Below are 15849 nucleotides of genomic sequence, written 5' to 3'. Positions count from 1 at the left end.
CAAATTAGGATACTGATATTTATTCACAAGTGAGAGTGACTCAGATTATTATCATTTTTATTCTGGAGATTTCCATGTAACAGCTGGTCTAAACCTTTTTTTGCCACTGTTGACCTATGTGGAAGACCTATTGGGGAATGTTTCTCTGCCCTTGATATCATCGAGTAAAGAATGCTTCATTTTATCTGCCCAGCATCTGACATCTATTTTCTGGTCTATGTTATCTATCCATCTTCTCGTCACCTGTCAGAGGATGCCACAAACAAATCTTGTCAAAGATGTCCTGTAATCAGGCTTTGGAAGGAAATTAAGCTTTCACAATACCCACATCCGTCAGGCTGCATCTCAGGAATTTGAGTGAAAGAATCAATCTGAAACCATCAGTCTTCCAAGTGCATGCGTGGGTTCAGGAACTTCCAGCAAAGAAGCCACATTTAAAGAGCCTCTGGGTAATCACGTGCTCCTACCAATATCAGCCTGTAGACTTTGTCCATGCATGCAGAGAGTCCATGCAAATAAAGGAAATGATGCAGAAAGATTTTTGGAAGGAAGTCTTTGGTTTCATTGATTGGCCGTTAAAACTTTTCCAGTGGTTTGGAGGCAGTATAAAAACTCAGCAAAAGCTGGTTGTTAATCACACTGCACAGGGAGTTGAGCTGGAAACATCTGACACAGCACTGCCAGAAGACAAAGATGTTTACACAAAGACAGATGTACCTGGAGAAGGGTAAGTTTCTACTTCATTATATGTTGAAGTTATTAAAATTAGATTCTTCTACATTGTTTAAAGTTTGGTAATTTCTTTAAATGAACAGAAAGATGCATCAATAGTGATTTATTATAGCAATACACCTTAAATATGAAATTTTTTTAGTGATGCAGAAAAAGGAAGTTAAACCAAAATGCAGGCAATTTTTTCTCAGATATGTGATCCCACCAGTGCGTGCATGTATTATAGTAAAAGATTGGCAGCATCTGTAGCCTTTTGTTAATATGTTTTTAGAGACCTGGCAGAGTTTAATGTTGCATCTTTAGAGACAAAATACAAGAAAATTCTTAACTTGAAAACAGTCTGAGTTATGCATCACAAAACTTGTCCAACAAAGAAGCAAAATACATCCTTTTAAGATCTAATTTCTTCTGTTCCCTCACTGTTTTGCAGCCATCTTCGCGGCGGTGGCAGTGCTTCTTTTCGCCACCGCAGGACAATCTGCACTGCTGACAGACGACCTCCAGACCACAACAACTCCTGCCCTGTCAGACTCATCTCTCACCACGCAGCTCAGCAACAGTAAGTGTCGTCATTATACTCCCTACAGTTAACTGTGGAACAGTATTTAATCACTGATTTAGATGTAATTTGCAGAGCCCACAAACTCCATCCCTAAAATGTGTTTTATGCTTTTTGTGTACAAGATAATAATGTAAAAAAGTATCTTTCAGGACAGTATTTAGAGGAGAATCTTTCACTTGCTTGTCTGCCAAGTTAGGAAGTTTAGTTTGGGAACCACATTGTGCTATTTACTAACCAATTGATCCATAGTATCCATGGTATTTTTCTATATATTTTGCACCCTTGTTAATTGATTTATTAATTAGTCAGCTGATTCATTAGGGGCACAGATGGCCATATATTAGTGTTAAAATCTGATAATTGATAATCATGCCACTCTCTCTTTCTCTCTCTCTCTCTGCAGGCAGTGTGGAGGGACCTCGGGTTCTGCGAACACACAGATCATGTGGAAGCGAACATGAAAATTACTGCGAAAACGATGGCAAATGCATGTACCCCCAAGACAGCGACAAACCTTTTTGCATGTGAGATATTAAGTGTTATTACACACACACACACATTTACCCCAATAGGTGTACAGTAAAATCTCTGCTTCATATCCACATGTACATGTTGGTTCGTGTTCAACTTTGGAATGCACTCACATATTTCTCTGTGTGGTCTGCAGCTGCACATCCTTGTACAGCGGGACTCGTTGCATGTTCTACAACCAAGCCAGTCGCAAGCCGCTTGAGTTAGAGCAACTGATTGGCATCACTTTTGGGGTCGTCATAGTCGTCATCATCCTGGCCATCATAATTTGCTGCTTTGTCAATAAGAGGTGAGTATCTTCAGGCTCTCCAAACAGTTATGTTCTTATGTGAATGAGTATTAGGGCATGTAGGAGTGGAGAAATATGATATTATAGAAATAAAGCTTTCTATGAACAATCAGGGGAATTCTGAAAACTTTAGATTTAGCTAAAATACTAATTTCTTGTCTCCCTGCACCCAGCACTCTTTTGGTGTACTTTCCTTAATGAGTCAGTCAAATTTTTCAAGGAATCACTCATCAAGTCATAACATATTTGTCTGTGATCATCTTAATACCATTTTTTTTCACTGTTTCAGACTTTTTATGATTGTTACTATCAATACTCTAAATAAATTGTTACTTTTCATGATTAGTGTGTTTGCAGTTAGTTATAAGCTTATGTTTTTTTGCATTTCACTGTGTGATGAGAATAAGACAATAAGTTCTCATCCAGATGTTTTATTTGTTTGTTTTCAGATGTGTAAAATCAGCACCACTAATGAAATCGGTACCATCTCAGATGTCAGTGTGACCCCTACAACTCACTGTTCCTCCTCCTCCTCCTCATCATCATCATCTACAACATTGTCACCAACATTATCAGTGTTGTTACTCTTTGGAAAAACATAAACCACTTTTTTTTCTTTATTAAGGTTTTTATTTGATGTGCATAAAGAAAATTTGATGTAACTTTTAAAAAAACACACACAGCACTGTGAAATCAAGGCATCTGAATGAGGAAAACTGAGCTGTGTCACACCTGGTGGTGAAGTGAGGCTGCACAAATGTGACTATTTATTGTTATATAGATTATAATTTATTTAAAAATGTTCTGTTTATTTAAAGTTTTGTAATAAATTTATGAAAATGAACATTTATATGTGTTACTTGAATTCCGGTGGATAAAATGGTCACACACTTACACACACACCCACTCACACACACACACACCTATACACTATTATTAATTTATTACTTTAAGGACAGGTTCAAGTCTGTCTTAATACAACATTCAGGTGTCCATATAAACACTGAAAGAGGTTTTCCTCACTGTAATCATTCCTCCTCTTCATACTGGCTGTTAAAAGATCCCCTTCAAATTAACTTTCAATATGAGTGATGGAGGCCAAAATCCACAGTGTGTCCACACAGTCATTTCATGCAAAAAAGCATTTAAAAGTTTATCTGAAGCTTATCTGAGGCTTCAGCAGTCTGAATTAGTCATATCAAGTGGATATCTGACACAATTACAGTCTTTTTAGCTTCACATTTCCTCTTTGTGTTTCCTGTTGAGCTGTGGTGGAAGGACAGTAACAAAAAGAGGAACTTTGGCAATACAAAGACTAACATTGAAAGATATCCTCTTGATTTGACTCATTTGGATGGCTGAAGCTTCATATTAGCTTCAGATAAACTTTTAAATAATTTTTTGTACAGAAGGAGGTTTGTGGATTTTGTCCCCCATCACTTACATTGTAAGTGCATGATGAAGGGATCTTCTAATGGCCAGTAAGAACAGGAGGGATGATTATGGTAAGAAAAACCTCTTTCAGTGTTCATTTGACTCTTCTTTTAAGACAGACTTGAAAAAATGTGCACCTATCCTTTAAGAAGATGGAGTTTTGGTTGGCTAATTAATTCATTAAAAGTTGAATAGTAACATCACTGGTGTGCACATCATGGGTGAAAGGTGTATTTCTGTTTGATTTTCATTTATTAGGGACAATGCCATTTGATCCACAGACAAACTAGAAATGAGCCATATTCTACCTAAAAGATACCCAAAAACTAAATATTAATATCTTTGTCACTAAGTTAACATTTAAAGGAACAGTATGCAAAAGACCAAATAGTAAAAATGCAACAGCAGATGACAGCCACAAAAATTGTAGTGGAAGTCTGTGAGTGATAGATAAAACAGATTTCAGGGAGGGGAATGAAGCACTTGTATCATTTTTATCTGCAATACAACTAGTTAAAGTTGATGTTGAAGATACATCTTGAAATAAAATAAAAATTGTTAAAGAAAGAACACAAGATCAATAACAAAATACACAAGAAACACACATCAGAATTAAAATTGACACAATGAACATACAAGGAAAGGAATGGCAAAGAGGGTTTCTATTATAAATAAATTATATGTAAATCAAAGCAGTGAGCCTGGAAAGCATTTCAAGTCATTTACTTTTGAAGAAAAGTAGGTATGACAGGCCTTTAATATTCTCACTTTACATTATTTAAAAATCATAATCAAAACTTATTATGTGAGGAAGTTAGGCCCACTGTCACTCTATCTTAAGTGTTTCTTATGTTTAGATTTTTCCAAATTATTCAAAACACATCTCTGTAGACTACATGTAATGAGTAATGGGAAGGATAAAAGGATGAGTCTGACAGAAGCAGCTCCTCCTTGTTTTTTCGGTGTCTTTTTATTCAGACCTTCTGAAGTGTGAAACTGTCTCAAATTACAGGGGTCTATCACCACACCCAGACCACAGATTGAGCCTATTGGTCTCCAGTTTGTCTTTGTCAGAAGAGGCATCGCCTGCCCCTTTATGTAATCATTATTTTGACAAGTCTTTTCTAACTCAGATTGGCTCACACAGCTGTCAGCGACCTGTCGGCTCTGAAATGGGGAACAGAAAACCTTCAGCGCTACTCTCACTTATCGGTAAGTTGTGTGTTTTAATGGTTGAAAGGAGGAAATCAGGTTCAGACATTTAGTTGGACACTGTCGTGATGTAAGTGTCAATAAGATCAGCCTAGAAATATGTTTGAAAGTTAAATCTAAAACTGAACAACTGGGGAAAGGGGCGCATTAAAACCACTGAACTAAGAAGAGGTACTTTACTTGAGTATTTCCATTGTGCAGTGGTAAAAACTAACTAACTAAGTACATTTACTCAAGTACAATTATTTGTACTTGTGTACAATTTTAAGGTACTTTATTAGAGTATTTCCATTTCAAGCTAATAAGCTACTTTACTACAGAGAAAAAATATTGTACTTTTTTAACTACATTTAGTTACTTTGCAAATTAGGATTTTACCACAAAAACATCAGTTTATAAAATATGCAATTTTCTTACATGTAAGTGTACTTTTCACCACTGTCAACTTGAATTCTCCCTTTTAAAACATGTGATAAACTCATAAAATGCAACTGAATGTCAGATGAAAATATCTCCAAGATGTCATAATTTATCAACCTGTAGGAGCAACTAATGTTTTAACTGGACTGCAAGCATGAAAATACCTAAACTTTGAGGGGAAAAAAGCATACAGCAGATTAAATCCACAGCAGTATACTTTACTTGAATATTTCCATTGTGCAGTAGTAGAATGTAACTAAGTATATTTATTCAAGTACTGCACTTAAGTACAATTTTGAGGTACTTATAGTGTATTTCCATTTTAAGCTACTTTATACTGCTATGTCACTACATTTCAGAGAGAAATGTTGTACTTTTTACTACATTTAGTTACTTTGCAAATTTCACTCACAAAATGTAAGATCAACCTATAAAATATGTATTTTGTACATAAGTTTACTTTTCACTACTGGCAGCTTGAATTTTACCTTTCAAAACCTGTGATAAACTCATAAAATGCAACTGAATGTCAGATGAAAATATCTTCAAGATGTCATAATTTATCAACCTGTAGGAGCAGCTACTGAAAACATGAAAATACCTAAAATTAGAGAGAAAAAGAAGCATGCAGCAGATCATAAATCCAGAAAATTAATTCAGACTCAGCTGCAAATTAAACTACCATAAAATTATCAAAAATCAGTAATCAGTATTTTTACTCTTGATGATTAAGTACATTTTTCTGTCAATATTTCAGTACCCTTACTTAAAATATTTATGCCAGAGTATTTTATAATGTGTTATCAAACAATCAATATGCACCAAATATTAGGCCTGTTTCTTCAACTGTAAGTAATTTCAGAAATCAACCTAAGAGGAAGTTTTGGAGAAAGATGAAACACTTCGCCACATACCTGTTTTGAGCTGACGCCCTGCTGAGCCCAGAGCCTGAGGGATGCTGAAGGATGTTGGCAATTAAACGAATGAATGGATGAATGGAAGATTTGTTGCATGCAGTCAGTTAAAATCTGTCAATTGCTTGTTGTTAAACTCAATTCTTATCGACAAAAAGGCAAACTTAAGAAGGAAATAACATATTTTATCTAGTATAAACGGTTGAGCACCCAGTAGTGCAGGAAATACTCAGATCTGTACAAATACTACAACATATTCAATATCCTACTTAAATAACAGTACAGAAGTATCATCAGCAAAATGTAAGAATCAACAGTAAAAGTACTCGTTCTGCAGGTAAATGGTACCTGTGAATGATATATAATTATATATGATGTCATTTGATTGTTAATGCATCAATGCATAAGTAGCATTTTACTGTTGATGCTGGTTGTGTTGGAGCTCGTTTTAACATTTTAATTACTTTATATAAGCAGTGAAGTCCAGTGGTTTCCAATTTAGGGGTCAGGCCTCCTCCAAAGAGTCACAAGATAAATCTGAGAGGTTATCAAATGATTAATTGGGTAAAAAATAGGGAAAAAAACAAAGTTCTGCATGCTACACAAATTTGTTTTCACTTTTAGGACTTTTCTTGAATCTTTTCCCTTTTTTGTGAAATATTGAATAATTTTTCTCATTGTGTTTCAAGCTGTTATTAAAATAAAACCATCTGAGAAGTTTAGAGGGGAAATGCCTCTTTGGTGGAACTGCAAATGACTCATTGATATCTGAAAAGTGACAAGATGCCTCAACCAGACACTGTTGGGAACCGCTAATCTTTAATACTAATCTGAAGAGTACTTCAGATTCAGATTACAACAGAAAAAATGGAGTAGAAGTATAAAGTAGTATAAAATAGTAAAAGTAAAGCATAAGGAAAATTGTGCTTAAGTACACCTTGAGTAAATGTACTTAGTTAATTTCCATCACTGTGAGAAACACAAACACTGTAACACTTGATGGAATATTGTAATTTTTTTTATTAGACTGATTTTTTCACAACTAATGCCATTATAAGCATAATTCCTAAAAGAGGTATGTAGTAAATTCATAAAACTGCTGCTTTTATTCCATTATTCATGTGGAAAGTTGTTTGTAAGTTTTTGTAATTAACTGGTTATCCATGATAGCAGTTTGCCACTGATAACCTTTCCCCTTTTTATTGCTTTTGATAATGTGGGTCAGATAAAGTCAGCTTGTTGTGGCCCTGCTCACCTTTACCTTATATATACAAAAACCACAGACTAAACATCTCTAGTTTTATAATATAAACCAGCTGACAAAAGCTCAGCTCACAAAATCAAACTATCAAATTTCCTGATTGTGCAAAATGTTGGAAAAATATTAATGAATGTGATGAGGCAAGATGGTATGGAGAACATATTGTTTCTTGACATGCCTGATTAGAGTGAGTCAGTTGTTAATGATGTAAATGAGTTGTCTGAGCAATGATTAATTAGTAATGAAGACAAGTTGCTTCGTCACCGCTTCTAGTTTTATGGCTGTGTACTTTACACCAATCAATCATGTCAGAAACACCCAACAACCAGCCTGAGTCGTCTCCCTGAAAACATCTCTGCAGCCATAACAACAGATAGGAACAGAAAACCGGAGAGGGCGCGATGGATAGGGTTTTATAGCGACTGCAATCATAACCAGTTGTAACCAGACACATCTTGCATTCAGATTTCTGTGTTTTTCTATCATGCCTGGAGGAATGTGGGCGTCTGCAAATGCCGTTTATTATAAAGTTGTGCAGGCTGGTACAGGTATGTGGGCAGGCAATGTGAGCAACACATCAGGTCCTAGTTGGCAAATTTTACAAAAAGAACTGGCAGGGAATCTGATTTTTCACGCCAAATATGGGTTTTTCCACATATTTATGAAATTTTCCTTGGGTTGCACCTTATCTTAACACATTCAACAAACATAATTCATTTTGGGGTGTTGTCGATTAAATGATAAAGAATTTCCTTACGCACATGTGATGACAGAAACACTGATTCGAAACAGACAGCATTTTTTTTTATTTTTTTTTAGACATGTTAGTGTTTATTGTAATTATGTAAAATTTTATTTTGTCATGTGAAATGGCATGTGCACCTTGCAATGTCAAATTGCCTTGGATGTCAAATTTTGGCAAATGACATATGTAATGAGGTCAAAGTGCACTTTTAAGTTATGAATTAGGGTTTCTGCTGTCACATGTGAGGGGACATGGGTGAGGTGGTGTTCATGACTGTTCAAAATGAGGCTCCTCAGGATCATAACAATGACTTACACAAGGCTGGTAAAACTCAACGTCCATACAAAACTGACCTACTGACCTTATGACAAGTGCAACAGCAATAAACCAGACAAATCTTCTCTGTTCAACAGGTGTCATGCTGCTCTGGCCGTATGTACTTACCAAGAATGTGTCATCCAAACTTCAAACTGCAGACAGCACCTCTTTATCTGCAGGTATCACCATGACAACTGCTAATATCTGTTCATAACTGATCCTTTTTTTTTTCTTTTGCACAAATATTTCTGGATAACAAATCATTTTATTTCTCAAGGATGATAAAAATGAAGGAATTTTTGCCAGGGGTAACACTCAAATTAAAGTTTTGCAATGCATATGGGCAACTGGAAATATTCTGATGAGGTATATTAAACTGTAGATGATATCAATTATGTTTATTATCATACTTTTAAAATTGTTACAGCATGTCATGAGGCATGCCGTAACAGGAAGCTTCAGGATAGCTCAGCTCTACAGTAGTCCAACATTCAATGATGTTTTTTTTAGTTTAATTAATCTTTTTTTAACCTCACTGTAAAACCTGCACCTGTAGACCACTGATCAGTATTTAGACAGCAATTCATAGTATTTAAATATGTTTTAAGTCCTATATGTGCACCCAATATGGATGTGAACACCCTCAAACACAACTTAAAGCTCAAAGTCAGCAATTTAACATCAGCCATTTTTTCATTTTGCATCCAATGCGCTGGATTAAAGAGCCAAACAAAGGTAAAATGTGTAATTTTCCTCATATTTAGTCTATACTATAACTATATTATCTGAAACTCTTAGGGGGCAAAACATCCTGTCAATATCATGATTCAATATAATACAGCTTGATTACCAGGTCCCACTCAGTAGAAATGGTGCCTTGTTGCCTGTGAAATGGTTTTTAACAGCTGTCTTGTTGCTGGTGACTCAGGGCAGGGAGGAGATCGCCCTCATGTGGTGAAAAGGTCGACACAGAACTGCGACAGCTCGTTTGACAACTACTGCCTGAACAACGGTCAGTGCATGCTGCTGGTGGACATCAACGAGCACCACTGCAAGTACGATCCTGTCTGTGTGTGTGTGTGTGTGTGTGTGTGAGTGAGTGTATGTCTGCTGCTTTTAATCATCGTGTGTAATTATGCATGACTTGTCTCTTTTTGCTGCAGGTGTGAGAGTGGCTTTTATGGGCCCAGGTGTAGCAACCCGGAGCTCGTCGTCCAGCCAATGGGAGAAGAGCAGATAATTCTCACCATTTTCTGTGTGGGTCTGCTGATTATAGGTCTGGCCGGAGCTCTGTACTTCTGCTACAAATGGTAAGTCTGGGTGACTGGGTGTGTGAGTGTCTTTCGATGAGACATCACCATATACAGCAAGTTGAGTGATAACCACTATTAATGTTAATATTTATACAAGTTTTGTCTTGCTTTTAAGATCAACTGTGCATCAAGGGTGTAGATGACAGCATACCAAACTGCTTTTTTGACAAAAAAACAACCAACTTAAAGGGGACATATTGCTTTTTGTGATTTTCTTGTTATTTTTTTACTGTATGATGTCGGATGACTATGTTAAACATAGTCAAAGGTCCAAAACTTGAGGTGAATGTATGTAAAAATGCTCCCTGCAAATCAAAAGTCAGGGTTTCAGTCTGCCCTGAATGCTTTGTTTGCAACATTACCTCTACTTCCCTCTTGTGATGACATCTGATTGTTAGTGCAAGCCCACGAACAGCCGTCTGTTCTGTAGCGTTTGTTGCTAAGGCCGTTCCGTGGGTTGTCCACTCTTAAATTTCAGTTTGGATTCAGGCTCAAACATGTACTAATGTGTTTGAAAAGTTTCGATTTCGAGTTAAGAACGAGAACAAGAAGTGAAATCCCATTACTACTGTTTGTTTATGTAGCCTCCAGAACACCAGAAGTCAGCCATGACGCAGCTTCATCACGAGGGGGACCTTAAAGAGACAGAAAAACGGCCTGTTTCAGATAGAGCCTGAGTGTTTTTGAACTACAGGTCATGCAAAGATATATTAGTAAAGCCCCAAAATATAAATATAGGGCTGGAAATGTGCATGATATGTCCTCTTTAAGTTAATGTTGCCATTTTTGATCTCTTCTCCACAATGTCTTTTTTTCAGGTGCTATGAAAAATGGCTCATTTTCAAGTTCTCACTGCATAAAAAATGAATCAGTGTTATCAAAAATGCATTTTTCCACGTTTCTTAGATTGAAACTCATCTTTTCTCTTGACATAAATAGAAACCTCTTTTTCTTTTTCTTTTTCTGATGCATTTTGCAACTGACTATCAGGTTTACACAAATTCAGCTGAATGACGTGTGAACATAATTCTCAAGATGACTCAGACACCACCTTTCATCATGTAAAACCAGCAGGTGGACTTTGTATTTCAAATGAAGCCCCTCATGACGTAAAGTCTGCCCTGACATCCTGTCTCATGCAGAGACTCGTCAAACCACAGACCATGATTATGATCTCACAGTCAGTTCTTTGGACATTCAAACTTGGTCCACCTGCACTTTCTGGGTCATCCCAAGATGCTTCAAAGGATTTTTTAAAGAAAAACCACAAAGTTAGTGATTTCATTAGCACCTTTTTGTATAGAGTAAATGACATGCTGTGTTATTTTTACAGGTATAAGAAAAACAAATTCCCACGTCAGCCGAAGCGGCAGGGCTACAAAGGAGTTCAGAAGGCTTAGAGTGTCACCAACCCACTGACATCTGCTGCGGGAAGAGGCAAAACAGGATTTCCACAGTTTTCTACATGAAAATTTCAACATACTGTACGATGACTTTACCTGACTCTCTTACACTCAGTGGCTGGTTTACTGGATTGTCACAGCACGTCACACGGCTTTGGTTTACTTTATTTGGGAGGGAGATTGGCACAGAGAGATTAAAATGTTCAAAAAGAAGCTTTGTGTGCCGTGCGATTGTTGTTTGCAGCTGCAGCGGTTCTAGTATTTCAGCATCTCTTGTCTTCATGTTTGAAAAGAAGAATGGTGAGACACGCAAAAACAAATACCATGATGATGTGTCATGGTAAATTGTGAAAGTCTGAACAAATATGAGGGGTAATGGTGAACCCACAAAACTGTCAAACATTTCTGACCCCTTGTAGAGCTCCACGGTTTCAGAAATTTAGACCTAAGTCAATATATCAAGAGGTAACCTAAACCTCCCAAGCAACAAGAAACAGTTCACCACCAGATTCTACTGAATTTGGCTGACAGAAGTAAAGATCAGTTTCATTTGACTTCAAGTTTTCCAAGAGCACATTTTTGAGGTTGCAGATCTCGAAACACCTCAAAGATCTCAAAATACAACTGATTAAAAATTATCCATCTTGCTGCCTTTATCTTCTGAGTTACTTGCTTAAGTACAGTTTTATTGTTTATCTTTTGGGAGCTGGGGGGTATTTTATGGAGTAGAGAGATGACAGGAATTGAGGGGGGAAGCGATGGGGGTGGGGGTGACATGCAACAAGGGTCCGCAGCCGGATTCAAATTGCGGATGTTGTAGTTAAATGGCATGCGTTTTAACCAGCAGGCTACTGAAGTGCACCAGTTTTATTGTTTTTTAAACATTGTTTTTAATTTATGTCTTGCCTTACTGCCTGGTTTAGCTTTTATTTATTGTGGCTTTTTCCGCCCTTTGCAGCTATGATGAATATTTAAATGAAAAAGTGCCTTTATTATTATTATGACTGCTATCAAACTGGCCACTGAGTGTAACTGTTCTGCTCTTTGAAACTCTGTTTAGTCAGAAAGTATTCTCATTTTGATAATTTATTATAAAGTGTTAATGTATACACTGGAAATATGTCAGTTTTGAAAGCTCTGTTACTGCTAAAAAGAATGAATGCAACTTGAAGTTTTTACTCCTGTGTGGATTTCTTTTTTTTTTTTTTTAATGAATTTCTTTTTATTTTTCAACACCTTGAGTCTTACTTCATACGACTGTCTGAAGGGTAAAACTGAGGGTCTTCTCATTCTTCTCAAGGCTTATTACAGTTTTGACATTTTTCTTCCATGTGATCAGTGAGAGAATATTCCTTCTAAATGCATGAAAACAGTAGCAGCTTTTTTTTTAACCTGTGATTTTGCGATGGCAATATTAGCTGTACATGTACCAGTATAAGATGGTAAATCAAATATAAATTAAAGCAAATACATTTAAACTCTGCAACTTGTACACCCTTCATTTAATACTGACATCTAAACAGTAAATCTTCTCAGGACATATCTTTTTTGTTTTAAATCATGAAATCAAAGTGGATGTTCACAGATGTTTTACCACATTAAGACTTTCTTAATGTCGGTCCACTGAGTAACATTATACGGAGAGCAAAACTGAATCATCTCATAAATTGGATAAGTTTCCAAATTAAGGTTATTTATGGACAGAGTGTTAGACTGTGGCCAGGTAGCTTAAGAAGAGCCTAGTAAGACTAAAGAAAGAGTCAAAATCATCTCATCAATATATTTTGTTTCTGTAGAGTTAATCAGAAAAAAGCTTCAAATACAACCACTAGGGAGTAATAATCTCCCAAACATATAGATCTACTGTACCACTGGAGAAAAATACAGAAAGGAAACTTTTTTATGCAGCATTATTGATTCACTAATTGATCTGTTACGTTTAAAGGATCAGTGTGTAGAATTTAGTGGGATCTAGTGGAATAGACTTGGCATAAATATAATATAATATTCATAAGTATGTTTTAATTAGTGTATAATCATCTGAAAATAAGAATTGTTGTGTTTTTGTTAGCTTAGAATGAGACCTTTATATCTACATAGGAAGCTGCTTTCCCAGGGAGCCCACCATGTTGCACCGCCATGTTTCTACAGTAGCCCAGAACAGACAAACCAAACACTGGCTCTAGAGAGAGCCTTTTGTGTTTGCTGTGAGTTTCGTGGCCACCATAAGTTCTCCTACACGCTTGGAGGTGGGGTATTCAGTCAGTTGCAATCTGCAACCTCACCACTAGATGCCACTAAATCTTACACACTGGTCCTTTAAAGCAATATACTGAAAACCAGCAATGAGTGTGTAGTACTTACCTTAGTGCATAAGTTATAGTAATCTCACAGCTTTTCAACATTTGTTTGCAAACAGTTTTACAAGCAGGAATCTCCAGCTCACTTACTGAGACTTAATAACTGCAAAGGTTTTTGGCCAGATAGGAATTGTAATGCAGTCAAACCTGCTGACTTCAGTATGAATGGAAGAGTTTGTGAGAATCATCATCGTCACCTCCACGTTAGTTACATAACAGGTAATAAATAGAGCGACATGTACTGACCTTTAGATATACTACATTACAAAGTACTTTATAGTTGTGCTTTTGTTAGAATTGTTGCACTTTTACTTTCACAAGTGAAGTAAACAAAAATTACCTGCAAAAAACAGGTGCCTTGATCTAACTAATGAAACACTGCATCTCCAAAATTGATGACTTTTCTAGGATTCAAGATACCTGCTGAAGCATTGTGACTCTTCATTTCTGAGTTTATCTGATAGGTTGTTAAAAGTTCTCATAATGTGTGCACTTATGTTTTCCTAAACTACAGAAACAATTTAAGCAAAAAATTTAACACTCAAATGTAAAATTGTCACTCTATGCATATATAATGCAAATAAAAACTGTGTGTTTGTATTACGGCAGTAGTATTGAGTGCAGTGTCTGGTGTCGAGTTAATAGATAACACCATTTTACTCTCTGCACCCTCATTAGAGCTCAAACCAGAGTCAGTGAGCCATTCTTAACACTTGTTTTAAGCATCTTTATATGTTCCGTGTGCTAATGAACAGCAATGATAACACATAAACATTAACTCACCTGCTGACGCTGTGCTGTTTAAGTCATCATTAAAAACACATAAGCATGCTCACACACACACAAAGACCCACAAACACACCCACTCAATGGTGTCCATTTGTAAAACCTGTGGATAAACATACCCACAATTCAGGAAGTGCTCTAATCTCATGCATGACTTTACATGTCAAAATGTGTGGGTTGATTGTTTGGTCCACCACTATTGGATGGATTGCCTACAAATTTGGTACAGATATCCATATATCCCTCATGATAATTTTCATCTAATCTGAAATAGTGCCTTCACCAGGTCAATTTGTCCAACATGTTGGCTTGATGTTCCCATCAGCCTCTGCTGTACCTCATATTTGGTGGTAATTAGCAAATGTTAGTATACTAACACACTAAACTAAGGTGGTGAATGTGGTAAACATTATTCTATACCTGCTAATAATCAGCATGTTAGCCTTCGTTATTGGAAGCGAACAAATCGCACATTATTACCTCCACTGTGGCCATGTTAATGTTCGCAACCTTGCCAGCAGCTTGCTTGTTTGAAAACATTGTCTGGAAAGCAACCTATGACATTTTCCATCAATTTATGTGACTTTGTACTGAGCAGTACTTGATTGTATCTGTAATCTTGGATGGAAATGACATATAGAGGATTTTAGACACTATAGCAATGATCTTCTCCTCCACAAGCATTTATCATCAAGACGAGGCTAAACTTCCTGTCCCACAACTACGTCACTCTTTCTTTGTTGGTTTTCCAGCAAATCATTATGGAATTTTAAGGTGTATCTCACGTAAAGTTGAACATTTTCTTATTTTCAGGTCTCTGGTCATGACCTGAAATCCCACAATGCCTCGTGAAGCAGTCGTTCAGTGCGTTCTTACTGTGTGGGTCAGTTTTGCCTCCAGTTTTTCAGATACTTGTCTGAAATTGCAGGTGTGTGTGCCCACTCGAAGTTTGCATCTAAGTCTTGTGGTTGTACTTTGTGTGGGCAATAATCCTGTTTACAGAGAAATTATGATGGCTACAGACCTTGTAACTGTCTGAAAATGTACACACAGATGTAGTTTTGTCCAAACAGATACGGCTGTTTTTGTGTGTCAGAACGTTTTAGTATTCATGCTGTTAGCGACGCAGCTGTGTGTTTACAGTGGGCGGCTGTTATGAAGTCTATTCTCTCCAGGTGGCTTTTGTCAGACTTTCCAGATGTTCATATCACATATCCCAATGCCATTACACATAATCCAAACAATTTCATTCCACGGCCATTGTAAACAAAATGTGTCACATGCCTCTGGTCATTGTTGAAGTTGACATTACCAAATTGTTGAAGTTCTCAGCATTCCAAGCAGGTTTCTATTGGGATACCATTGAGGCATGAATGATAGGACAGCCACTGCTCGCAGCTAGACAAAACAACATAACCAACACACCCTAATTAGATCTCCACCCAGTGTACTGAAATAGTAACATCGTTTAATCAAACCACACACACAATAATTCAGACACTCATGTTGAACAACACAAAGGTCATTTAAGGATGATCAAATTAGCAATAAAAATATATATTTAACTTG

General features: G+C 36.6%; 2 protein-coding genes across 2 annotated transcripts; both read left to right on the top strand.

The window, feature by feature from the left end:
* The first annotated feature begins 604 nt into the window (after window positions 1-604).
* Window positions 605-2872, top strand: LOC121904428 (epigen-like). The gene is made up of 5 exons (XM_042422180.1): window positions 605-727; window positions 1163-1291; window positions 1698-1818; window positions 1962-2114; window positions 2564-2872. The coding sequence occupies exons 1-5, from the start codon at window positions 694-696 to the stop codon at window positions 2616-2618; spliced, it is 492 nt and encodes a 163-aa protein (XP_042278114.1). The 5' UTR covers window positions 605-693; the 3' UTR covers window positions 2619-2872.
* Window positions 2873-4618: 1746 nt separating this feature from the next.
* On the top strand, window positions 4619-12617 carry LOC121903331 (proepiregulin-like). Its single transcript, XM_042420247.1, has 5 exons — window positions 4619-4760; window positions 8514-8597; window positions 9347-9473; window positions 9582-9728; window positions 11065-12617. Exons 1-5 carry the CDS (start codon window positions 4721-4723, stop codon window positions 11129-11131), a joined length of 465 nt encoding a protein of 154 aa, XP_042276181.1. The 5' UTR covers window positions 4619-4720; the 3' UTR covers window positions 11132-12617.
* Window positions 12618-15849: the final 3232 nt, after the last annotated feature.

This window comes from Thunnus maccoyii, chromosome 9 (genome assembly GCF_910596095.1).
Source record: "Thunnus maccoyii chromosome 9, fThuMac1.1, whole genome shotgun sequence".
NCBI lineage: Eukaryota > Metazoa > Chordata > Actinopteri > Scombriformes > Scombridae > Thunnus > Thunnus maccoyii.
The sequence above is the reverse complement of the archived record's forward strand: the minus strand, read 5'-3'. Positions and strand labels throughout refer to the sequence as shown.

Excerpts from the sequence above, each read along its gene's own strand:
- LOC121904428 (XM_042422180.1), top strand. The coding sequence starts at position 694 with ATGTTTACACAAAGACAGATGTACCTGGAGAAGG. Across the intron at positions 728-1,162 it reads ACAGATGTACCTGGAGAAGG|CCATCTTCGCGGCGGTGGCA; the intron begins GTAAGTTTCTAC and ends ACTGTTTTGCAG. Across the intron at positions 1,292-1,697 it reads CACCACGCAGCTCAGCAACA|GCAGTGTGGAGGGACCTCGG; the intron begins GTAAGTGTCGTC and ends CTCTCTCTGCAG.
- LOC121903331 (XM_042420247.1), top strand. The coding sequence starts at position 4,721 with ATGGGGAACAGAAAACCTTCAGCGCTACTCTCACTTATCG. Across the intron at positions 4,761-8,513 it reads AGCGCTACTCTCACTTATCG|GTGTCATGCTGCTCTGGCCG; the intron begins GTAAGTTGTGTG and ends TCTGTTCAACAG. Across the intron at positions 9,729-11,064 it reads CTGTACTTCTGCTACAAATG|GTATAAGAAAAACAAATTCC; the intron begins GTAAGTCTGGGT and ends TTATTTTTACAG.